Below are 26,127 nucleotides of genomic sequence, written 5' to 3'. Positions count from 1 at the left end.
TAGTTTTCGTAAAATAAATGCAGCGGCAAGGAAATATCGTATTGGCTGTCTATGTATCACTAGCACCATCTACGGCCACTTCCTAAATTTAATTTTACATAGGCGGAGGGGCGAGAGCTGGATAGCAAATATTACTGGTGGGAGACTTCGTGCTGAAGCACACGTAAAGGTCACCTTCAGTTTTAGTTGGACTCAAGACGCGAGAGCGGTGTCTGATGTTCAGTCAGAGTGTTGTAAGTCTACAAGTATAGGAAATTTTAAAATCAGACAAGAACTGTCTACATTCTAATCTTTATTGGTAACTGGACATATATTTGTTCGGTGAGTTGAAAATTATTTAATTTTCTTTACATATACACATATAAAAGTACTTTTTATAGATAATAAATAACTAAATGACTAATTGTCAGTGACAAAGTGACGTTATCTTGTATACACATTACAATAGACTATTATTCAATTTTTTAATAAATTTATTTGCTTTGCTGCTCATCAGTCTATATATTTTTTAAATTAGTTTGACGTTTTTTATATATTAATTTTACCTTGCAAATGCAAATGAAGTAATCCCAATGATCTATCCTATACTCGGTATTAACATCGTTATTCCGATGTTTTGATGCACGACAGATTGAGACTGTGCTAGATTCCATTGATTCTTTGAACACATGCTATCTTATTTTAAAATACGAAGGACTGCTGAAGATGTTTCATGTTGTAACGTTCTTTAACATTGTTCGTGTATTCATTACACTTTTCATTTTTCGCCCTTGATTAATTACTATCTTATGTGAAATAAGTTGTTATTCGACGAAAATTCGATGTTGTTATTTTATATTATATTTATTATTTACTTTGTCATTGTGCGTTAATTTTTGTGCAATGTATGCTCATACAGGAAAGGCTATTACAGTATACTGTAATATGAAAAGTGTATTTCATACATGCATAAACAATGATTGTCACACAAATGTTTGTAATGAATTCCTGAAAATGAATGGGATGCTACTATGTTCATGTTATGACAAAGAATAGAGTTGATTTATAGTGTAAATAGTGTTTATTATTTTAGGTTACATATATTATGCAGGGCATAAGAATTTATTTCTTAATGTCTGTTTAAATTTCTTGTATGTTCACTTGTATAATATAATGTCCATAAAATATGATGAAATATGTGTTTGCACAACAAAAGAGTCAAAGGAAGAAGTTACTTTTTCTCATGTTCCAATCCCAAAACAAAGTAATATGTATTAAGTATAGAATCTATTTTGTTATTAGAACATAAATAATAATAATTTTGAAAAATAATATAAATCTTTTTATCAGATGACAAAGAACATAACTTCCTAAAAGATAAAATTAATTTTTGTACGGTATGTGCCTCAGTTCCGAGCATAACAGAAAATAATATTGATAAAAGTTCAATATTATTTAATATTCAAAAGGAACCAAAAATTCCTCTACAAGTGAGTTGAAAACTTGGCGGATATAACACATTCTTCTTCCATATATTCTTTGTGCTTTTGTATTAGATTGATACAAAATTGAAATGGTTGCTTATAAGAAAATATTTTGATTTACTATTAAATATTCGTCTATATTTCTGTTATGACAATGAGGAAGATCATGATCTGATTATTAGAAAAAAAGAGACAATTTTGTTTTTGTAATAATAACGAAAGAAGCACATTGATTAATATCTATCTATAAGATAAGTTATCATAAGCACTTACTATATTATTAAATAAAGGAATAAAGTGAATTCTTTATCTAAAAAGTTACAAAAAAAGTTATATTACAGGGATATACTCGGTATCCTGCAGCAAAGATGGCAGAAGAAGTAGCAGCACAGAGGTTCATAAAACCTGGTAGTCATAAAGGTAAAGGCCTTGCAGTCTTTACTAGTGGAGGTGACTCTCAAGGTAAAAGATCAATTAAAAAATAGGAATACATATTAATTAATATTTTATTACTTAAATTTTAATAATAAAACTTATTCATTAGGAATGAATGCAGCAGTTCGAGCGGTTGTTAGAATGGGTATTTACCTAGGTTGTAAAGTTTTTTTCATCAATGAAGGCTATCAGGGTATGGTGGATGGTGGAAATAATATTGTAGAAGCTAATTGGTCATCTGTCTCTTGTATCATTCATAAAGTATGTATTTTGTTTGTCATGCTTTTATTGCAGCTTCATTCTAAACTATTATAATTATGTACTTTAGGGTGGTACAGTAATAGGATCTGCTCGTTGCAAAGACTTTAGGGAACGTGCTGGTCGTAGAAAAGCTGCAAAAAATTTAGTAACTCGTGGAATAGCTAACTTGGTTGTAATAGGTGGTGATGGTTCGCTTACTGGTGCAAATTTATTTAAAGAGGAATGGTCAGATCTATTAAAAGAATTAGCTGCAGCAGGTAAATAAAAAACCGATATTTTTATTGTAATATTATATTTTTATGTATACTTTACTAAGATGCTGTTTCTTTAGGTGAAATTACTTCAGAACAAGCAGAAAAATACCAACATTTACATATTGCTGGTATGGTAGGTTCCATCGATAATGATTTTTGTGGGACAGACATGACTATTGGTACCGATTCAGCATTACATCGTATTATTGAGAGTATTGATGCTATTGTTAGTACTGCATATTCTCATCAAAGAACATTCATAATGGAAGTTATGGGTCGACATTGCGGGTAAGTTGATCATTATGCTTTATTGGTGAAATGCTAAGAATTTTCGTTTCTTAAATAAATAAAAAAAATAGTTGGTTATTTAGTATTTCGAAAGAATTTAGTATTTTGGCACTAAAAATACTGAATCACGATATTTTATAAATTGAAGGATATCTGTTTTCATACTATTTCTTACAAATGTGACAACCTTTTGGATAGGTATTTGGCAATTGTGGGTGCTTTAGCAGCAGAGGCAGACTATGTTTTCTGTCCGGAATCACCGCCTCCTGTTGACTGGCCTGATAAATTATGTAGAAAATTGGAGCAGGCACGTTGTTTAGGAATTTTCTAAATTTTTTGTTACAGTGTTATTTCTCCCCTAATTTAGTTTAACAAATTCAATAATTTGTGTTGTCGTCTTTCATGTATTTTTAATTGCTTAATTCTGTTGTCAGTGTTACACATATTCCTTCTCACCTTCTTACAGTTAAGCAGAATATTAAAAGAACCAAAAACTTCGTTTGTAATAACTTTTTAATGTAAGGATAGGGACAAGTCCTAATAAAGTAATTCAAGGTAGTGTGAATATAATGAAAAAATAAAGGTCTTTCAGGTATCTGACGTTAGCTTCAAGTTTATCTTCTGAAGCATGCTATTGCTTTATACCTGAAGTACCGCCGTCAGGTGATTGGGTTGAGGAACTTTGCAAAGCTGTGCAACAGGCACGTCCTTGATCAATCATTATACTGTCTTTAATGAATCATGCTTTTCTATAATATTAAATTTATTAGCCAGATTATATTGTATTGAGTTCATTTTTATTCATATTAAACGTGTGTCTGCTCCTTCATCAAAATAGTTAAATTATCAAGAAGAATAGGAATATATTAGTTTTTGGTCATTTATATTATAAATTTCTCTCAGTTTTAAAAGTTTGTTACCAATACTAAACAAGATTTTAAACTTTTTGCAATATTATATTTTTGTAATGTTTTAACAGTAACATTTTTCTTTATTTATCTTCACATTTATATCAATAGTTTAAATTGGACCTGGCCATTTCACTATATTATAGTTACTGTGTTATATATGTAATGTAATATTTTTAGTTGGCTTTTATAACATACTATTACAGTTACCTGGCTCTAGTGGCAGCCATATGTTCCGAAGCTGATTATGTGTTCATCCCAGAGTGGCCACCTGAACAGGATTGGCCAAACAAGCTGTGCAAAAAGCTATTACAGGTCTGCACATCTTTTTTTTTTATTTTTTAAACAGTTCTATAAAACTATTTAATTTTCTCATTGCTTGTAATATCACAGAATGACTCCTTGCTTTAAATTTATGCTCTTGTTTGCTGTTTGCTGCTATGCTGTTTCATGAGTAAGAAGAGGAATATTATAGATATTTTAATCTTAGTTTAGTTTATTTGCTTGTAATGGTAAGCTTATTATAGTTACAATATGTTCTTTCAGAGAGTTCCATGTTCCATGTGTAACGTTTAATTATTTCCAAAATTAACAAATTAAATGTTTGGCATTATTATCTGGCATATATTATTGGCATATTATTATCTTTTCTTTCGCCTACAATTTAATTTCTTTCGAACTAAATTTTTTTTGTAAACGATCTTTGCACTTATCTATGTAACTTTCAATTTGTCTTACGTATACGTATTGTGTAAGATTATAAAAATTTAAAATATATTTTTTAGGAAAGACTCACAGGACAACGACTTAACATTATTATTGTGGCAGAAGGCGCAATAGATAGAAACGGCCAACCAATTACTGCTGAGAAGGTTCATAAAGTTGTTGTAGACAAACTGCAACAAGACACAAGGATTACAGTTCTTGGTCATGTTCAAAGAGGTGGTAATCCATCAGCTTTCGATAGAGTTCTGGTTAGTTATTATATAAGTATATACAATATCATGATGTTCTTTTTCAATAACATATTAAAGACAAAAGTATTAGATTAATTTGGTAATAACTTATAGGGTTGTCGAATGGGAGCAGAAGCAGTAATGGCATTGATGGAAGCGACACCAGACACTGAAGCATGTGTTGTTACACTAGATGGCAATCAAGCTGTTAGATTACCTCTTATGGAGTGCGTTCGTCGTACTAAAGCAGTAGCACAAGCTATGGCTGATAAAAATTGGGAACTTGCTGTTAAACTTCGCGGAAAGTATGTTATCCATACTACATACTGAAATAAAACTTTAATTATATTACATTTTGTAAATATTTTTAGGGGATTTGCTCGTAATTTGGATACATATAAAATGTTAACCCGTTTGAAAGCACCTGTAGATCACGACCCTAGTAAGGTATGTTGCAATTTTGCATATAATATAAAGATTGATATGAACCTAAAGCCTTCTATCAAACATATAAGATTATTAAAATAATAAATATGAAATCAGTTGAATAAATATACAGGTTGTTTCCGAAATCATGGTACTATCGAAAAAGAGACGATTCCTGATATCCAAATAATTTAAAGTATAGAATAAAGATTTTCCATATGAAGTTTCGTTTCGAAAATCAAGTCTGAATATTCATTACCGAATGTTCACTATTCATGAAAATTCGTTTCGAATTATTTTCTTTCTGTTGTACCACGACTGCGGAACATCTTACATAATGAATCATACAAAAAACATGTGAAGGTTTTTAGTTCTGGTATCTAGAATATATAAAAAGTGAAGATTTGCCTATATTATATCTTTTATTTAATGCTGCTTCAGGAAAGTAATGGCCCGATATTAAAAAAGGTAAATTTGTTTTGAGAGAAGAAAGTATAAGTGTATATATTTTTGCTGAATATTAAATTTTAATGCATCATAAAATAGCCTTTCTAACAGTCTCATCTATTCCTTCTAAATTAGCAATTCACTTTATGTGGACAAGTGAGTTAACTAACTTCTAAATCTTGATGTTATTTTTGTTCTCTTTTGTCTGTTTCTTTTCTTTTATTTCTTTTATTTCTTTTATTTCTCTTATTACTAAACAAATATAACATTGTTATAACCTGTAACAAGTATTTCTGCTAGAATAAGAGAAACCACAAGCATACTAAAAGTCTTGATATCAAACATTATGTTAAATTGCAGAATGCATTTATTTTTTATGTGCACGCTGCATGAATCGACATCAAATATCCCCACAATATTAACGCCAAATTTTATTACAGCAACACTATACGTTAGGTGTGATGCATATTGGTTCACCTTCTTGTGGTATGAATGCTGCGGTGCGTTCTTTCGTTCGGAACTGTATATATCGAGGTGATAAGGTATCGTCTTAAAAATGAGTACATCCTTATATAGTAATACAAGATCTCATGTTACAAACTTCTAGGTATATGGTATTTGCGACGGAATAATGGGCCTTATGGGTGGAAAATTTAAATTGATGGATTGGCCTTCTGTCACTGGTTGGGTAGCACAAGGTGGTGCTTATTTAGGAACTAAACGTGCTCCACCCAAAGAGGAGCAGTTGCCTCAAATTGCTCAGAGACTTAAAGAATATGGAATTCAAGCTTTGCTCATCATAGGAGGGTTTGAGGTAATGGTTCTTTAATTCTGTGAAGATCTCGGTTATAATAATTCCGTCATAGATCGCGGTGTATTTATTGTTAATGACTTTAATCCGTGTTGCAGTGCCGATTTTTATATAAAAATTATTACAAATTTCATTTTATTAAAACAGATACTATTAATAATTATTAAACCTAGTATAGATATTAAACATTCATAGTAATAAGGATAAGAAAAGTAACAATTATATAAGCTAATTAGAATTCTTCATTGATAGACGCGTAAGAATCCAAAAACATTCGTCACGAATAATATTAGTACGTTTGAAATATAGAAATTTCTCACGGAAATAACATATTCCTATGACACACATATACAGATTTAATCTATTATATAATAGCTATTCTTTGTCAGCAAGATTTACGATATGCCTTTTTAAGAATATTTTTCAACAAATTCCGTATGTATCTATCAGATTAACCGCAATCTCTGCAGGGTTAAAGTAATTCGTACACTGTCTTTCAGAATTTTGCTTACTATTATAATGTGTTATTGTTTTTTATTTTCTAAAAGGGTTATCAAACAGGACTTACCTTTTTCAAAGCTAGGGACAAGTATGAAGAATTTCGAATTCCTATTGCTATGATTCCGGCGACTATTAGCAATAACGTTCCAGGAACCGAGTTTTCATTAGGTTGTGACACTGCTTTAAATGAAATTACAGAGGTAGAATTTTTTACGTTGTGTATATGTTATTTTATAATACAGCAATTGGTATAATATTTCATTTAGTCAAGTGTATCTGTGTTATTCTTAGATCTGTGATCGAATTCGTCAATCGGCGCAAGGTACAAAGCGTCGAGTATTTATTATTGAAACTATGGGTGGATATTGCGGTTATTTAGCTACGGTCGCTGGATTAGCCGGAGGTGCTGACGCAGCATATATTTTCGAAGAGAAGTTTAATATTAAAGACTTAAATCAAGATGTCATTGCGATGGCAGCAAAAATGTCTGAAGGTGTACAGAGAGGTCTTATTTTGAGAAATGAAAATGCTAACTTGAATTATAATACAGATTTTATGCAGAGACTTTTTAGCGAAGAAGGAAAGGGTCTATTCAGCTGTAGAATGAACATTATTGGTATATGTTTAACAATTGATACTATCTTATATTTTAAATAACAATAGATCTCAAGTTACAAAATTTTTTATAGGTCACATGCAACAAGGTGGTTCACCGACTCCATTTGATCGCAATTTGGGCACAAAAATGGGGTCTAAGGCAGTTGAGTGGTTTAGCGAACAATTAAAAAAATATAGTAACGATGGCAGTAAGGTAACGGCGATGGATGCTGATAGTGCAGTTATGATTGGTATTGTGCGAAGACAGTATAGATTTACGCCGTTTACAGAACTTATTGAAGTTACGGATTTCGAGTAAGTAACGGGAATGCATCGCAGTTGATTTTCATCGGAAATGTGTACTTACGTTTCGTAAAATTTTCAGACACCGCATTCCGACATATCAGTGGTGGATGAAATTGCGGCCATTACTCAAAGTTTTAGCAAAACATGAGTCTACATATGAGGAAGAAGGACTTTATATCACTGTAGAAGAAATGGATCTTGATAACGATCCTCTTGTATAAATTACATGTATGTGATGAAAGGTAATGTTCCATAAATATGCAGTGTTAATTGTAGATTTTGTTAAACAGTATTGTATGGCGTTATAATAATTATTTTCCGTCGTTATTTGCGGGAGAAAAAAAAAGTGGAACTTCAGATACACAATCGTAAAATTTAATATTCTATGAGATTTAGTATAGATTAACTATTTTGGCGATTGACATGAAATCGCAATGTGTACATGCACATATGTATACCTATCATTTATAGATTGGTTTACTCAATAGCGAAATGCGCTCTAATATAACTTAATCTCCATAATGTGAATTGTCTTAATAAATAGTAAATTACTGCATATTATTGACATAATCAAGAGTATAGATTAATATTTTGTTTAAAAAATAGTGAATTTATATATTTTGATTGCGGCTTAAAATTCAGAAGTAGGAGGTACAAAAATAGTACCTGAAACATGAAGGTAAACTATATCTTAGTAATATAAAAGAATGAAACAGGTAGTGTGACATCGTAACGAGCATTTTCATTGATGAGAATAAAAAATTACATTCTTGTACTGAATGTACAAGTATTTATTGTCATTGCCATCGGAACGCGCGTGCGCGCGTACACACATATACATAGACCTGAAAATAGAACAAATGAAAATATAAGTACCTATTAATATAATGTAAAACAATGTTGAAATATTATAACATAGTCAAGGAACATACAAGATAATATAATTCTATACGAATATGACGATAAAAATTAATACAATTAACGATTTTAATCTCTCAATGCGACATTCGAGTACAATAGCTTCCAGTCTTAGATTTTATGAACATTTTTAATACATTTAGCATCAAATTTGTTATCCTTGTCTATTTAAAATCTTGATACCACTCACAATAATTATATTGCAATCGTATTAATGTTAAAAATGCATGAAATTTTTGACACTTAATTTTTTCTTGTAGCTTTAACAGAAATTCATCAGTATGGCAACGCTTTTAGAGGGTATTATATTCTACCCTTTCCAATACTGTTGGTTGCAATGTGAACTAAGAATCGAATTACAGCTTTCATGGCTACTTTACGATCTTGCGAGTAAATTTAGGCTATATTTGTGGTCTATTAAGATATAAAATTAAACGTAATGTGGCATCTTTCTTAAATGAAAACTTATCATTTGGTTTAGCTTTACCTATAGCTATGAAAAGCTATTTGAAGAATATACTTGTCTACCTCAAAATATAATTTGCAACGACAAGCGATACTTAGGGCAAACTAAAGACCTAAGTCTTACTGGTTGCATATAACATTAAAAGGTTTTGCTAAGATTTAAGGCTTGTGACCACAGAAATATTTAGATTTAATTCGTGTTATTATTATACTCGTGTATTATCATGTGTATTCATCTCGACAAGTCGTACAGATATTAAACTCGAAATTGTTTTCTTGGATGTAGAAAAAAACAATTTCTACAAAATTTTAGAATCGTAAATTTTTTTAATGTTAACGATCATGGTATTTATTGAATTTATTTCTCTTTTAAAAAAATTGATAAGGTGATGTTAATTAAAGTTCGGTGATACAATCAAGAAACACATAAAGAAGATTTTCAAGGAACTGACTGACACGTCCATTTAATATAAAATACAAGTCGTGTTTCGATTTAGAATGTTGCAATATTAAAGAACGTCTACATTTCTGACTACCATTTTTAAAATGTAAACACGTTCATCTAAGTCAACAACAATCAGATCAGGATATGAAATATTTTTATTTGAGATACAGAACAACGTCTCACGAACATAACATAAAATAATCTAATTTATATTTGTCACTGAATCCTAAACTAGTTTAATACAGCAAAATTACGTGCATATTTTAGGGCGGATTATGCATGTTGTTTATTTAAAATTGTTGTTGTAAATGCAAATGATTTAGCAAAATATTGAGACAATAGACGTTGTTGACAAGCATATGAAAGAAAAAATATTATTCAATATAAACGAAACTGTATCTGTGAAGATAACACTCTCAAAGGGTTATAATGATTCTTGAAGATATCCTCTCTACATTGCCTTCGCATATTACGTATGATTGTTAAAAATATAAACTTATTATGGCCTAATCAATGGAGGATCTGCACTTCAAATTTGAACAGTTATCAATACAAGAGCGGATGATCAAAAAAATATCGGATATAAAGGAAATTGTAAAAATGTATAAGGATAAACAAAAGTAATATATTATAAAGCATGTGTAAATAAATACATCGATCCGCTTTTGTGTATGAAAATAGAACTGTTACAACACACACAGACACAAGATGTATTTTATATAACTTTAAGTATAAATTCCGAGTTTTGATCGTATATCATATGTGTTCATTTAAGTGCATCAGAGCAGACAGATTATTGTTCCACTGCTAAGCATGCTAATACAAACATATAATGTACAAATACACAAGCGTTAATATCATACCACTATGATTAACTAATAATATAATGAAAATATAACGTTGGAAGAGTATTATTTTTACGATTACAGAGGTATATTTTCGACTCATTGTTGATCAATGAATTTTACAGTTTATCTCTGGCATAATATATATGAAACCTAGAAATTATTTTGTTTCAATATTGAATTGTTAAATATGTATTTTCTCTTTACCGTCACATAACTATTAACATATTTATTTATAGATAAATATTTAAAGTGTCGCGAAATATTTGTGGTGATTGCATAGTTTTAACGATAAATGCATAGGAATATGTATAAGAATATTGTGACCACTAAAAATGTACCTAATATTATTAATAAAGTGTATCTTATAATGTTTCCTGTCGTATGATTTAATATTATTGTTATATTCGTCAATTTTATACACGTGTGAATAATTTATTATGTATTGGAAATTGGATATTGTTTATAAATAATTTTTAATTATCTCTTCATCATTAGTCAATATTCTTTTTTCATAGAAGTTTTATAAATATATATATAATAGTTATTTTCGATCCTTGGATTAGACTGATCATCGCACTTACAAACAATAGAACATCCGTATAATAATGTATAAAATATTGTTAACTGAGATAATTTTCATTATATGTCAGAAAAAATTAATTTTTCAATTAATATCACGAAAATATGAGAAATACATGCATACCATATAATATATTGACCGAGTTATATATTTCAAAATTTTCCTGACTTACGTGGTGCCAACAAGTAAAGACAGAAAGCGCCACATTGTTCAATGTTGGTCGCATGCTTTAATTTATTGCTTTCCCGGTACGACGTGTGTTGCGTTGTTGCCTATAGTATATGTATATAGGTATTGGTATAATTGAGTACACGTTGAATTATTTGACGGTACTTTTAATAAGTCGTTGACGCGTGTGGTCACAAGAACGGTGCTTTTAATCCTGGGAAATAATGGTTGCAGTAAAAGGTCGCAAAAATTCAAATAAAAACCCTCCTATATTCAGTCATGAATTCATTATTCAAAATCATGGAGATATTGTTTCTTGTGTGGCTATGATCTTCATAACGGGTTTATTGCTACAGGTCAGTATTCAGTTTCTTCAATTTCAATGATATTTTTATTTAACCCATACATATTTTTCAAAGTTCGCTAACGATGATTTTCTTTATTTTTATATATTTCACTTTATGTTCGAAGAACAGTTTATACCTAATATCAGTTCCAATTATCGTTAGTTCGATGACCATATGTTATTTGCCATTGCCATTATTTGTTAACCAATACGAATATATGTAATAAATCGAGCTTAAGTGAAGTTATATTAACATAATATTCTTGATTAACACAATGTTTGCTTACTTATACACTATTATAAGTTATAAATTATTTTTTAGGTAACATCACCATGGGCATATACATTTATCGCTATTCATCACAATATAACTTCAGATATTGAAGATCCGACTATGCCAATGAAATATACTACTGGTTGGAAAGACGCATGTGCTATATTTTTCTCTTTCTTGATAACAATTGTAATGCACGCCGTATTTCAAGATTATATTTTTGATGTAAGATGCATTAATTTGTATTTTCTTTATTCTAAATATTTCCAATAAAACCGTTACTAACATTTATATTTCCTTTTTTCAGAAAGTTTCAAAACGTCTACATCTTAGTAAAGTAAAACTTGCTAAATTTAATGAATCCAGTCAACTTGTTTTATTTTATATACTATCTGTTATATGGGGTATAGACATAATTATCAGGTCTGTTATATCAAATATAAATATAGTTATTTTTTATATAATTAAATGTAATATAAATTTATGATTCCTTTAGAGAGGACTTGTTATTAAACATAACTTTATTGTGGAAGGAATACCCTGTGCCAATGTCATTTTCCTCAAAATTGTTCTTTATTTGCCAACTTGCTTATTGGTTGCATTGTTATCCTGAAATATATTTTCAAAGAGTAAAGAAGGAAGATATACCTCCTCGAATTGTACAAGCAACTATTGGATTCTTTTCCACTGTTGCAGCTTATATCTTTAAGTATGACATACATATTTTTCTATGCAGTGTACAATATTAGTTATTATTTTCTAATACTTTCTTATTTTATACAGTTTCCAGCAAGTAGGAATCTTACTATTAGTTCCACATTACATAGGAGATGCTATGCTTCATGGAGCTAGGCTTGTACATTTTGTCGGTAAAAAAGAAAAGATGACAAAAAGTGGGTATAATTTCATTAGGTATACTGTTTTATATAAAATTACTTCTTTCGTAATATTCTACAATTATTTTGTTACAGTGGCATTCCTCGTTGCTAACTCGATGTACGTTTTCGTACGCGTTGCAACGTTGCCTATTGCAACGTTAGTGTTTTTGTATGGTTTAGGCCAAGTTGAAAGTGTATTCAATTTCGCAACTGGAAATTTTAATATTCCAGCCATAAGATTTACAGCTTTGACCTATATCATTATCTTGCAAACGTACCTTTCTTATGTATTTATTTCGAGGCAACTTAAGCGTGCCCGTGAAAATGTAGTTCCTGTACAAACAACAGTGAAATCAAAACAAAAGCCAAGGAAAAAAGAAGGTAAACAAGACTTTAGGAACTTTCCTATCGTTAACGTACACTGAAAGCATCAATTTTAAGTACAAAATTGATTTTTGTTTAGGAAAAAAAACTGCCATGTCCGAGGATGACGATCTGCCAGAAGTTGACCAAGCGACTAAGAAAAATCTTAGATCACGTTCATCTACGAAAGCTAAATAAATATATAGTAAAGTAAGAGATTTTTATCTAAGGCTGAGATCACACAGAAGTACCTATTTCATTTATCTATGTATGTATTATAAACAAGGTTTCTGATATTAGTATTTATGAAAATTTCCATTATGTTAATATCATTTTAAAATGCGAATTACCGTGTGACCTTCACATACATATTTCACGTTTGTATTAAGCGTATATAAACTTTAGACTTTGTATGTGAAAGTTTTCTAATTTTACATGTACAAGAGCATAATTTACACAAACTTTCCGTTTATGCTCCGAAATTAGTAACTCTGAATGCGATTGATTTAATAATCTTATATGTATGATATACTTATACTTCTATGATTATGTATGACTATGCTTAACAATAACAAAAAAATATAATAATAAAGCGTAAAATAACACCATATATTACATTTTGATTTTATTTGCATATATTTTATTGTTCATTATATTTAGTGTATTTATTATAATCAGAGATGAATAGGGGTATCGCTGATGAACATGGAAAAAGTTTAGCCAAAAGTACGCTCTACGAGTTGCCTTTAGCGGTCAAACGGTCGAACCACACGCACATTTTTTGTTTCGGTTATTTTGGCGGTAGAAACATGCGCGAGGAACAGAGCGCACATTCTATGTGAGAAAGAAACATATACACGGAGAAATGTGTGTTCGTAGTTTCGTACTATTGTATTAAATATATGTAATGTACTAACTTATGTTTAGAGTGGTTAATCATTTTATTTTGCTATTTGGACTATACCTTTAGTTATCAGATATTAATAGCTTTATAAGAAGAAAGATATAAATAAGAATCATAGAACTTTAAGTGTTATTATAACACGAAAATTATAGTTTTTGTAAAAATGTCAAATATTTAAAATATTATTGAAAATGGCTAAACGAAAAAGTTTAAACAAACGTCGGTCTAGATACAGTTCTGCTATTTTAAATTCCGATACGGATATTTTTAGTGATGGTATGTATTCGCTTGACGACTTTGTCTAGGTTAGGTATTTATATTATGAAACAGTATACATATTATAGTGTTTATATTTCAGAATACCCATACTGGTGGAAAAAGTTGGAAGACACTTCGTTAACGCAACTATCAACTGATTCGAAATTTTTAAATCAAACTAGTCGTCATTTAGATTCTAATTCACAAATAGAAACAAGCCAGGTTACAGGTGAATGGTGGAAAATATTAGATGTTTCAAGTATTCCAAATTCTCCCAAAATAAACGAAGATGTCGTAGAAAAAAGTATGTTCCTTTAATCTATGAGGTATATGTTACAAAACTACTTTTTATTAATTATGACATTTTATTAGATTCAGCTAACAATGTACCGACGTCAGAATCTGAAGAAGAACTTGAAATTGCAAAAAGCAAGCATCAATTGCGTTCAAAGGCAAGAAAAAGCAAGGATAATATATTTTTGAACGTTTTAAACGATTCTGTAACAACCAAGTCAGACGTTAAAAACAAAAGTAATAATATAATAACGTCTGAATCAGAGGAAGAACCGAAAATTGCAAAAAAGAGACACCCTCTGCGTTCAAAGGCAAAACAAAGCAGAGATAATATTTTTTTGAATGTTTTAGATGATTCTATGACAACTACGTCAGAAGTTACACAGAAAAATAATAATGTAGTAACGTCGGAATCTGAAGAAAAACCTGAAATTGCAAAAAGGAAATTTCCCTTGCGCTCTAAGACAACAGAAAGCAAACATAATATTTCCTCGAATGTCTTAAACGATTTTATAATAACTAAGTCAGATGTTAAAAAGAAAAATAATAATGTAGTCACTTCAGAATCCGAGGAAGGATCTAAAATTGCAAAAGAGAAAAATCTTTTGCATTTAAGGGCAAAAAGAAGCAAAGGCAATATTTTCTTGAATGTCTTAAATGATTCTATGACAACTAGGTCAGAAGTTATAAAGAAAAATAGTAATATAGTAACGTCGGCATCTGAAGAAGAGCTTGAAATTGCAAAAAGCAAATACCATTTCCGTTCAAAGGCAAGAGAAAGCAAAGATAATATTTTTTTGAACGTTTTAAACGATTCTGTAACAACCAAGTCAGACGTTAAAAACAAAAGTAATAATATAATAACGTCGGAATCAGAAGAAGAACCGAAAATTGCAAAAAAGAGACACCCTCTGCGTTCAGAGGCAAAACAAAGCAGAGATAATATTTTTTTGAATGTTTTCGATGATTCTATGACAACTACGTCAGAAGTTACACAGAAAAATAATAATGTAGTAACGTCGGAATCTGAAGAAGAACCTGAAATTGCAAAAAGGAAATTTCCCTTGCGTTCTAAGGCAATAGAAAGCAAAGATAATATTGGTTCGAATATATTAAACGATTCTGTGACAACTACGCCAGGAATTGCACAGAAGACTAATAATATACTAATGTCGGAATCCGAAGAACCTAAAATTGCAAAAGGAAAATATCTTTCGCGTTCTAAGGTAACAGAAAGCAAAGATAATGTTTTTTCAAATGTTTTAGATGATTCTACGACAACTAAGTTAAAAGTTATGCAGAGAAGTGGAAAAAAAAGTTCTAAGAGTAATTCTGCATCAAGTAGCGAAACAGTTGCTAACATTGAACAATTAAACAAGATACAAGGATATAGTTTGAATCACAGTCAAAAGACTGATGATATTTCAAAACTAAAGTCTAATATTTCAAAGAATAAAAATAATGAGTTACAAATGGCAACAAACTACTTAGTTCCTGCAACAACCGAAACATCAGTTTCCAGCGAAACAGAGTCGAATCGGTTTGCATTAAATTTTGAGGATGATTCTATACATTTTGCGATGCCAAAAGCGCAGAGTACAATACTCGAAAGTAGCAGTTTGTCTGTACATAGTAGCGCTAAGGAAAGCAATAACAGTGACACATACCATAAAATATTAAAATGGAAATCAAAGTTGTTAACAAATAATAATAAGAATGCAAAGAAGAATTTATTTGAAAATGTACTTGAAGATCAAGAAAGTACTATTAAAATAGGAGAAAATGCAACAACCGATGGAATAGCAGAACATTCACAGAAATCATCAAAGGTCTCTGAAGCACTACATCTTTCTCGATTGCCGTCTTCTCCTTCCAAAAAAGCAATTTCGTCTCCTTCCAAAAAAGCAATTCCGTCTCCTTCCAAAAAAGCAACTCCGTCTCTTTCTAAAAAAGCAATTCCGTCTCCTTCCGAAAAAGCAATTTCGTCTCCTTCGCGACATTCAACGGTGGTCAAAACGTGTACAAACACACATAGCGAGGAGCCAAAAGGCCAGACAAGCATCAGGCACTTTTTGATGTCGGATAAAACATTGCCGACATTGCAAATGTTTTCGGATAAAGAGAAAATAGATGGAATAAAACGAGAATTAGAGAGGGTGAAGGAACGAGAAATAGCTCGTATGAAAATAGATAGAAACAAGCAAGAAGTTCAAAAGAAGTTGCCTTCGCGGGAAGAAAAAATAAACAAAATTGAGAAAAATACGAAGTCGACATTGCAGAAGCAACGTCCTATGAAACAAGTCCATAAGGCTTTTTTGGTGAATGGGCGAGCGTACAGAGCCCCTCGGCTTCCCCGTCCCCAATACTGGATTACCGATCGTCTTTATAAATACTTGTGGAAGTGTATGGAACCGAGATTCAAGTTGGAAACTAGAGTGGTTTCTGAAAAATTTATACATCAGTTGTCGAGTGTAACAACGTTGATCGCCAAACGTAAATCATACTTGAATTATAAAGTTGAATTGTACGCGTTGATGAAAGAAATGGCACGGCTTGATATTATTCATACTCGAAACGATTTTTACAATTTTTGTCATGATTTCTTTCCCTATGAGCTTCGCGTTAAAACAGTGCCAATGTTATTACCTGGAAACAAGAGAAATATACCATACGACGCGGACACACTGCACAAACCTCTTTTAGTCCCTTGAACTGTTTGTTGTACATGACGCTGTTACATTTAACGCGATTCATACCACAAAATGTAAATAAATATATTTTCGTTATGTTCAAAGGAAGGAATCGGTCCAATTTATTTCGTATCAGAAGGTTACTTACATTTTATGCCCTAATTAAAGTGATTATTTTTCTCCATTGAATCTCTGTACGTAGAATGCAAAAAGTATTTATAAATAATATCGAATAAAATGTAGATGTACATTTGGTTGTTTATGTAATTTGAGCTGGTATTTTAGCATTGGTCAATCGATATTTGAGCGTCTAAATCAATGCGAAGCAAGGCGTGTGAGGATCGAATTGCGACGTTTCCCACGGAACGGACACTCCATGTTCCAAAAGATCAACGCTTCTATTTTTCCTTTTTTTCCATTTTTCCTTTATCCACGCGTCCGCTATACAGTTGGACCTTGTACGCATCCACGTTACCAGTACAGGTGTACATAAGTTCGCTTCTACCTTTCCACAGGTATACAAATTTTCTATTCCTCTTCGTATCGACAAGTATGACAGATAGTTTATCGTTGTTTCGCTGACTTGTCGTTGAAAGAAATATCGTTTATTATCACGCTGAAAATGATTCGCTCGGATGTTAGTGACTATTTCTGTTTTCGGTTTATTACGGATCAACGCGTGACGAAAATCACGATTCTATAAATATTTGTGACAAGTGAATTTGACGTAATGAAACTCGAGCAATACGTGACATAGTGAAAAGAAGAGTAACAGATTAAGAATGGTTCTCTCGGATTTACGTAATATATCGAGGTTAGTAAAAGTAGTTAAACAACCTCGATACTGCGACTTTTGACTTTCATTGAACGAATAAACAGATTTCCCTATTGTCCCTTCTATCCTTGTACTTTCCTATTGTCAGAGAGGCACGTTTGTTTGTGCAATTTCTCGAATCACGAGGAAATTTTGTTCGATCGATTATAACGCGATCGAACGACAATGGTGCCGTATTGATGATTTTCGGGAAGCCAGAAGGTAGGGCGGTAATCGTTGGATATACGATATCGTCGGTTTTCTCTCTCCGAACGAAAGGAAGGGAATACAAAGACGGTGTTATACTTGGGAGAGCTGTCTTAATTAACCGAACGAATCTGACCGAATCTCGTTTGAAGTTTAATCTCTAATGGAACAGCCGTCGCAATTAGGTGAGACTTATTTTGCGCACGCCATGTCGTGTATAATGTTTGAGCGAGCATCGGGGGACACGTGACACGGCACGCGTCGCTCGTTACTCTATCGATATCGGCGATTGTTTCCTTTAAAAATGATTACGCTCTTTTTTATTTCATCGATACTCCCTTTTCTCTCTTTCTTCCCTTCCACGTTCTTTTCTTCGTTGAAAATATACAACTGCCGTTTCTTTTCCGAAAATTCGATTTTCCCTTTTTTTTTTTTTTTTAAGAACACTGACGTGCTTTGACCGATTAAGTACGTATATAGCTTGTCGAGTCACCGGGCCACGTTCAGAGTATTATGTTTAACCGGGGCGAAAAAAGCGGGTGGTTAGATACCGCTGTCGGAAATATTTGGCACGTGCCATGATGATTTGGTTACTTTGCTTGTTCGAATATACGAAGATTAAAAACTGACAAGGCAAAGGGGATACGAGGATGCGTCACGCATCTTTGCGTCAAGCATCTTTTCTCTTTTATTTTATCACGTTGTTACTTATATCGAATTTCGTACATGCTTCCTACATATATTTATGTACATATGGTATGGTAGATATACAGGATGGCGAACTAGTTTCAGGACAATTCAAGATGCAAGTAGTCTTGTTTGACGTCATCGATGTAATTGGAATGGTGCATTGTGACGTCGTCCGTATGACGCTACTTTAGAATCGTTTAACTCGTCCTTATGAAAGGTGACAATGATTTCCCGAAGATGCGACACGACCTAGCAATGATAAAGGTACCTCTTATTCGGTGATTGAAGGCGACGAACGGTCGCGGCGAGCATCGCGTACGAAACGATCGCGGTGTTATGAAATCGTGGCCAGAAGCATAAAGGAAGTGTAGCCATTTATTCCGACGAATGTGCAGAGGGATTTTACAAAGAAGAGTACTTACTTTCGTAGATCGAGTAGCCGTTATTGGCGTTCCTTCGAGCGAGCACAGCTCTAATGTTATGACAATTATGAGTTTTCCGTGGGTGCATCGAGGTGGCACGTGGCGACGAGCATTGGGGAGATGGTGGCCGCGTGTCGCCGCGTGAGAACAGCTTCGCTCACACGCGTTACGTCGCGCACGTGCATATCTACTATGTATTGCGTCTACTAGCTTTGCGTACACGCATGCGTACCCGCGACCGCGCCACGCGCCTCTGCCACCCTCCAACTTTTCAATGAGCACTCCTCCTCTTCTTCTCTTTCTTTTCTCTTTCCTTTTTCTTTGTTCTCTCAGCTTCGTCGGTATCCATCATCTTCGAACATGGATCGATACGTATCGCGTTTGTATCATCGCGATCGTAAACGACGAAAAAATTATACATTCGCTATCGATACGATCGCAAAGGTCGAATCGATCGCGCTTTAATTCGATTCGATCTTTCACCCTCGTATCCTCTATGGATCAGCGAGTATGTCGCGAGTATGAATACTCGTTCCACTTCCGTTTTAGTATTTCGATAGACAGCGTTTCGAATGGGAAGGAAAAGAAGAAATAATAGAAGATAAAGCAGGGAAAAGTGCTTTTCAAATATGTAACCGATGAGAGGATTGGCGTACGTTTGAAAAAAAGGGAAGAGGTAAGCAGCGAGGTACGTACATACTCGGTTACCCTTCCTCCATTCGTTCATGAAGTTCGCTCTTTGTACAATAAGGTAGAAACGCGATTCCACTCGGAAGTAGTACACAGTGAGTGTTTGAGTGGGGATAGGGAGGTTCGTACAGCGTGGTACGATAAGATCCGGCCAGCCGAGGTGATAAATAGGACCGTCTAGTGGCTCGGAGCGGTATTTGGTCGCGCGACGCTGAGGCGTGCGCATCGAACTGATTCGTTTGCACGGTGAGAGTTCGTATCGGTCAAAAATCAATCTTACAGCCGCCGCTACGTTCAATTTTCCTGGCAATCGAAAGGAAATTCGGATATCGGACATGTTACGAAAATTGCTGAGCAAATCTGGTCGCAGATTCCTTAGGGTAAGGCGATGACAATTATCCCTTTCGACTATGTCGCACGCACGCACGTATACACGCACGTTTCTGTCGCATCGGCCGACCTGATTTCTTTAACCTCGCGTTTCGCATCGTTAACCTAGTCACCGGGTTGATGTCGCTATTTTGATTTTAGTTTAATTTCGTCTAATCGCCGTAACGAAGCGAACCTTTCCTCGTTTCCCGTGTACATTGCAAGATTTCTTTACACGTGTCTAACTAAAGCTTCGATCAATTCTATATAGGACATTTTTCATACGACGCAGGGCCGTGTAATTTTCGTCAGCGTGATTTTAGCCTTGCTCGACATTGATTCGTTTAACTACAACCCAACTCGCACGGACATATGCTTTGCTTGTAAGGTGCATGTACTACGCGTATCTACGACCTAACCTACTGCTGCTATATAGTCGGTTCAAAATGTTTAATCGGTTTCAGCGAGTTGTCGATAGAGTTCGACGATGACGTTTCGTTTGTTCGCTGATTAATTCGAATCAATCGGACTAAAACGGTAGAGAGAAAAGATAAAGGAGGCGGTGGAGACTATATCGTATGCCGCTGTTTCGATTTGCAGGCCATCAAGAAATTGTCAACGAGAAGCCGCAAGGCGAAAAAGTCACAAAACTCGACCTCTTGGCACTCGGCCATGCCGGAGTTGGAGACAGAGTCTCTTTCGTGGTCTTTACCGTCTCTGGATACGAAGAGCATCGACACGTTCACGACGTACGTTGCCGACAATTCCGAGGATGGTGGCTCAATGTGTTGCTTCTGTGACGAATACGAAGAGAATCAGCGAAACGAGAACATAGAGAACGAAATGATGATCTAACGTATGCGACGTTACGGTTGCCACGAGTATTTAATCCATACGGTTACTTCCATCTTTCTCTTCGTTGGCCAGACGAATCTAAATCTCGTGGTCGCTGTCGTCGCCTCGAGCGTACTAACGTAGCCACGATATCGACGAACGGGATGGAACATGGAAGAGTCGAGAGGATAAAAAGAAAACACAAGTATTGGCGGCCATTTGGATATCCTTTGCGGTTCGCTTTATAAGATGGTCGTACGCTCGGTTATCTTTCGAGTTTTCGAATTTTAACGAAAATTGGACCACGCCGAATCCTACGTTCTATCAAAGAGGATATATACGTCACCTACGTACTTTTTTTTCACGATGCAACGAACCGTCTAAAAAAATAGCTATATATACTTCTTAAGAGCGAAGGATGTAACGTCGGGTGAAATCGAGCCTATTAGATATATATTTGTTTATAACGTTTATAACGTATAAACAGAGAGAAAGAAAGAATAGTCTAATTACGTACTTACATCGGTCTTCCGAAGAGCGACACGTTGGTAGATATACCACCACGTTGGTGGTTCGTCGATTCGATCGAGTCGGATTTTTCTCACGAGCGCTTACTCGTTATTTCGATCTCGCGTCGACTCGATTGGATGCTGGCATTTAATCGTTGATAGCGAACAGAGGGACAGTAGAGGAACTGAAGCGAGAAAAGAGGAAGGAGAAAAATACGTTGTTTCTTAGACGTAAATCGAGAGATATCGATGCTTCGATATATGCAAATAATCTACCTGAAATGCACGATGACGCGCGATTTAAACATTTTCGTTATCGAAAGTATTATTTCTAGAGATAAGATATTTTGCTCACACGATATGCTCACAGAGATATCAAATTGTTTTATGGTACAAATTAGTGCTGAAAGTTGCACTCCTTACGCAAGTACGACAGAGTGCCGGCTACGCACGTTCCGCTGGTCGTAAGCTTAGGTTCAAGCTCGCGGAAGAAGCGCGCGGGAGTCAAGGCCGCTCTCGTATTTTACTCGCAGTATTCTTTTCGAATTACCACGTCGTACGATTTATGTTAAGATAATGTCGAACGTTTGGTTCTCTCGTGCGACCATAGTTTTAGGTATAACGTTTGTACGCGTCGTGTACTTACTTGTATCGTATTTACATGTATAGGTATATGTACAGATGTGTGAAACTACGTGAATCTATATGTACATAGTTATAGGATATGCGCGAATGTACATAGATACGACGATGTACGATAACGAACGAGTGGCGATATCTTATTGTAAGTATGTCCGACGAGGCTGTGACTTTTTAATGCACGCGAATATATCGTAAATAAAATAGTTTTGTCGACGATTATTCGACGTTTTTATGACCCTTGTCGTTGAAGCTTCGATCGAAGCTTGCGTTCGTTCTCGATAACGCAAAACACGTAACTCGTGTATCCATATGCAGGTACAGCATAACGCGTTTACGCTTGCGATCAAAGAGGTACATAGGTACTTGTACTTGTGCATAGGTGAAGGTAGAGGAGTTACGTTTGGCGATCGATCGAGTGGCGGACACTAACGATCGAGCGAGTTTCTTAAACGCGCGAAATAGGTATGTACAACTAACAAGCAGCGTTCCATGGTAACGTTCGCAAGAAAAGGGAGGAGCGCGAAGAGCAAAGAGAGGCGACGGTAATTCGGCGGCTCGGCATCGAACAATAGCCACGTGCCCACGCACTATTCTTCCTGTTTGACAATTAGCTCGGCTACTCCCCGTGGATTTCGAATATTCGTAAAAAAGAAAAAGAAGAAAAAAAAAAGAGAGAAGCAGCAGCGGCTAATTATTCTCATCGATCGTAACGAGCTGCGCGAATTTCCCGTTTTGCGAACGTATTCTCTATGGAAGGTTTAACGAGTCGCAAAACTGGTTCGTATGCCGCTGTTCGAGCGGAACCCTACCACGGACGCTTACTTTGTTTCTCGTTGCGACCAATAGTTGGCCTCGGCAAGCTGCAAAACGAATCTTTGCATAAGAATAGTTGGCGGACTTTGTCGTTAGGAGCACGATGCGTCAGCGGGCATAGCGCGAATCCTGTTCCGGGGAAAACCCGGGATGATAGAGGATAAGGAGCGGGGATAGAGGCGAGCAGAGAATAAGTCGGCAGAAGAGATAAATACTCGCGCGTTTCGATGGTTTCGTGAATTTGACTCGATCGGCGGGAAACGTAGCGGCAGAAACGAGAAGTCGGATATAACGTACGTGTCTATATGTACATAAGTAAATAAATATACGTTATAGTATGTTTCGTTATCGTCGTTTTATTGCAAACATCTTTGAGCGTTTTCTTCCATAGGACGTAGGCAGCGCGATACGTTTAATGGCACTTGTTCGATCGATACATCTTCGACTCGATTATTATACAAACGAGCAGACTATATTCGTCACAAGAGGAACGTGAAATATAAAGGAGTAAAAAATAGAAATAAGAGCGAGCGATTTCGATCGCGTTTCGTTATTTACAATAATTGCGATTATATCTATATACAAATCTATGTACAACGTCGTGGCTCGATCGGCAGGCATCGCGAGTCCAGTCGAACCGAATAAATAGATAACATCCGCTTGGATGGTTATTAGGTACCTTAGAAAAGAGAATTCCCCGAGGAGAGGAATACGAAATCAGGAGAGAGTTCTACGTTCGTTCGAAAACGAGACGAGATGATAAGAAGTCGCAGAAAGTGGCGAAACTCGCCTAAGGATGGGCCGCGTTTCAGTAGGCCAGTTCGGCACCCCACGGTCTATAAGGTTTACCGTGTTGCTGCTGGGGATACTGGCCGGGATACTGGCCCCATCCGAGCGCGCTACCACCCAGAAGAGGTGGCATAGTACCCGTTCCAGGTGGCATTCCAGGGGGAACCGAGCTCGCCGCCGGCTCGTAGCTGCTGCTCGTCGAAGACGACGTCAGACTCGTCGCCGGGGGCACGGACGAGGGTACAGCGGACGGAGGATGATCGCGGTGAAAACTTTGCAGATGGGAGAGCAATCGTAACCTCAGAGGATCCCTCTCGTCGAGGCCTTCCATCGTGACCAAGTAGCGACCGACTTCGGCCGCGCATTCGCCCCAGCCGACCGCGTGGTAATCCATCGCCAGCTTCGTACTGTCGTATCCTTCCGGACCTGTAAAATTACGAGACGATGCGTCAAGTACGCGTGCAGCGGTATCGATTTTCGTTCGAATCGGCGCGTATATTTCATCTACGCGAAAGGATATGGCAGCCGGAAGGATATGGTACGCGTAGTACGTACAGGAGGAACGGGACAGGTAGCGTGGGAACCGTTTTAGACCCCCGTAGATCCTGACAGATGCGCGTTATACGAGCCGCTACGCGCAGGCTGCGAAGATCCAGACTACGCTACTACGCTGATTTCTTCCGCGTTTCTGTTCTTTTTCTTCCTCTTTTCTTTTCTTTCTCTCGTCGAGAGCGTCGCGCGTTTCGCAAGAGGCGGCCCGGTTACGCAAAGACGAATAAAATACGCGTTTGGAAAAATCGCGAGAGATCGCGTTCGGAGCGTTTGGAAAAAAAGAAAGAGAAGAAGAGAGAGAGAGAGAGAGCGCGATCGTGGATCGACAGCGACGGGAATCGCTATCCGATAGGTAGGCGAGAAGGCAAGGGCGAAAACTACGCGTACGTGTGTGTGTACGCGCGTGCGCGCGCGCGCAGATATAAAACGGGAGTCGGTTTCCCACAGGGTTCGACATCTGCCCCGACCGTGAGCAACTCGGCGGTGCCTCCTTGACGAAGGGTGCCACGCGGGACACCCCACTACTACCTAACTCGCCACCAATCGTGGGAACACCACTTCGGAAGAGTCGTTGACTTCCTGTGCTTCCCACAGGATCTCCGATTCGGCTGCAGCTCCTCCCTGCCACCTGCTTCTCTCCAAGGATATCTCGTTCACCGACGCGACCACGCGCTTCCCTTTCAAATCGCCGGAATACCGTTCGATCTCGCGTCTTTCTTCTCATTTTCTTTGTCCGCTGGATCAGCGCCGACACCGAGATCCTCTTTACGAACGAACGCCGTCGTTTTCCAGCGCCTTCGTGTCGTTTAGATCGCGAAACACGAGCGTCGTTTACATGCCAACCAACGACTCGATCTCGATCGTGCACAAGATCCCGTAAACGACCGCCACTCGTGTTTTCACGATTTTAACGCACAGACGACAGATGGTTTTTCGGTTGCACGGTTTCGAGTCACACGCGATTACCGCGATACGTGGCACGCCGCACGGTCAACAGGTGTCTTTCGGTAGGAAAAAGTATCGCTTCGTACCGATTTACGAGAGAACGTTGCTCGTTCGATCGTTCTTACAACGTGTCGCGATAACGCGTGATTTTCGGTTGATCGCTTGACCGCCGGTGCCGGGATATCGACAGATTTTCAGCCTAGCGCTTCGCCACCGACGCCACGACATCGCGCCACGTTTTGTTTCTCCATCTATGCGCGTCCTACGCATCGACGCGTACGCACACGTCGTCGTTCGTTTCTTTCTGCGTTTATTCCGCCTCAAGAAGCAAAATACGAGCGAGTTTCGATCGAAAGGTACGCGATGGAAGTTTCATAATCCTGTGCCTTTGCACGCATATAATACGCGCGAATTTACCGAATTTGTTTACGCGTCTATCGCTGATAGACCTTCGCTTTATCGGATCGTTCGACGTACTCGGAAGATTCTGACGTCTCTGACGTTCTTCGGAAACGAACGAACGAGCAGCGACTGCTTAAGGGGTATTTAACCCCTTGCCGTGCCACTTAGCTCGACGAAACTGGACCCAAGCGGTAGGCGGTACGACGTTTACGTTTGGCCCTCGACTTTCCGTTCGCGAACCTGGCTTGCGATAATTACGTTTCGCCCTACACTGTCCGTTCGCGAGTCTGGCTCGCGATATTCGCTTTGGGGCCAAAGATCCTCGTCGCGAGTCGGACTCGTCGAAGCACGGAAAGGGGCCAACC

General features: G+C 36.1%; 4 protein-coding genes across 10 annotated transcripts in view; 3 read left to right on the top strand and 1 right to left on the bottom strand.

Annotated features, from left to right (window-relative positions):
• The first annotated feature begins 9 nt into the window (after positions 1 to 9).
• On the top strand, positions 10 to 10,701 carry LOC100742113 (ATP-dependent 6-phosphofructokinase). Of its 7 annotated transcripts, XM_033323653.1 has the most exons (18): positions 1,447 to 1,469; positions 1,805 to 1,925; positions 2,008 to 2,159; positions 2,227 to 2,416; positions 2,491 to 2,701; positions 3,816 to 3,924; positions 4,395 to 4,583; positions 4,680 to 4,870; positions 4,937 to 5,012; positions 5,433 to 5,459; positions 5,574 to 5,594; positions 5,879 to 5,980; positions 6,046 to 6,252; positions 6,798 to 6,950; positions 7,042 to 7,366; positions 7,440 to 7,662; positions 7,733 to 7,895; positions 8,832 to 10,701. In XM_033323653.1, exons 2-17 carry the CDS (start codon positions 1,832 to 1,834, stop codon positions 7,872 to 7,874), a joined length of 2,412 nt encoding a protein of 803 aa, XP_033179544.1. In that variant the 5' UTR covers positions 1,447 to 1,469; positions 1,805 to 1,831; the 3' UTR covers positions 7,875 to 7,895; positions 8,832 to 10,701. The 7 variants fall into 7 exon arrangements, with proteins under 7 accessions (XP_012247039.1, XP_033179544.1, XP_033179543.1 ...); XM_012391616.3 differs by lacking the exon at positions 1,447 to 1,469 and adding an exon at positions 10 to 321 and having other exon boundaries at positions 7,733 to 10,701; XM_033323652.1 differs by having other exon boundaries at positions 7,733 to 10,701.
• Positions 10,702 to 11,083: 382 nt separating this feature from the next.
• Positions 11,084 to 17,196, top strand: LOC100742323. Its single transcript, XM_024371095.2, has 11 exons — positions 11,084 to 11,433; positions 11,746 to 11,922; positions 12,005 to 12,120; positions 12,194 to 12,406; positions 12,481 to 12,590; positions 12,669 to 12,956; positions 13,039 to 13,133; positions 14,007 to 14,118; positions 14,201 to 14,404; positions 14,473 to 16,269; positions 16,366 to 17,196. The coding sequence occupies exons 1-11, from the start codon at positions 11,302 to 11,304 to the stop codon at positions 17,103 to 17,105; spliced, it is 3,984 nt and encodes a 1,327-aa protein (XP_024226863.2). The 5' UTR covers positions 11,084 to 11,301; the 3' UTR covers positions 17,106 to 17,196.
• A 2,878-nt stretch (positions 17,197 to 20,074) lies between these two features.
• LOC100741993 lies at positions 20,075 to 22,478 on the top strand. Its single transcript, XM_003493417.4, has 2 exons — positions 20,075 to 20,287; positions 20,877 to 22,478. The coding sequence occupies exons 1-2, from the start codon at positions 20,243 to 20,245 to the stop codon at positions 21,129 to 21,131; spliced, it is 300 nt and encodes a 99-aa protein (XP_003493465.1). The 5' UTR covers positions 20,075 to 20,242; the 3' UTR covers positions 21,132 to 22,478.
• Positions 22,479 to 23,760: 1,282 nt separating this feature from the next.
• The window catches only part of LOC100744110 (hairy/enhancer-of-split related with YRPW motif protein-like), a gene marked incomplete at its 5' end in the record, with an annotated part of 3,713 nt that continues 1,346 nt past the window's right edge, over positions 23,761 to 26,127 (bottom strand). Inside the window, one exon of the mRNA XM_012391607.3 lies at positions 23,761 to 24,289. Coding sequence (XP_012247030.1) covers positions 23,883 to 24,289 — 407 coding nt within the window. The remainder of the gene's footprint in view (positions 24,290 to 26,127) is intronic.

Source organism: Bombus impatiens, unplaced genomic scaffold, assembly GCF_000188095.3.
Source record: "Bombus impatiens unplaced genomic scaffold, BIMP_2.2 scf_1096, whole genome shotgun sequence".
NCBI lineage: Eukaryota > Metazoa > Arthropoda > Insecta > Hymenoptera > Apidae > Bombus > Bombus impatiens.
The sequence above is the reverse complement of the archived record's forward strand: the minus strand, read 5'-3'. Positions and strand labels throughout refer to the sequence as shown.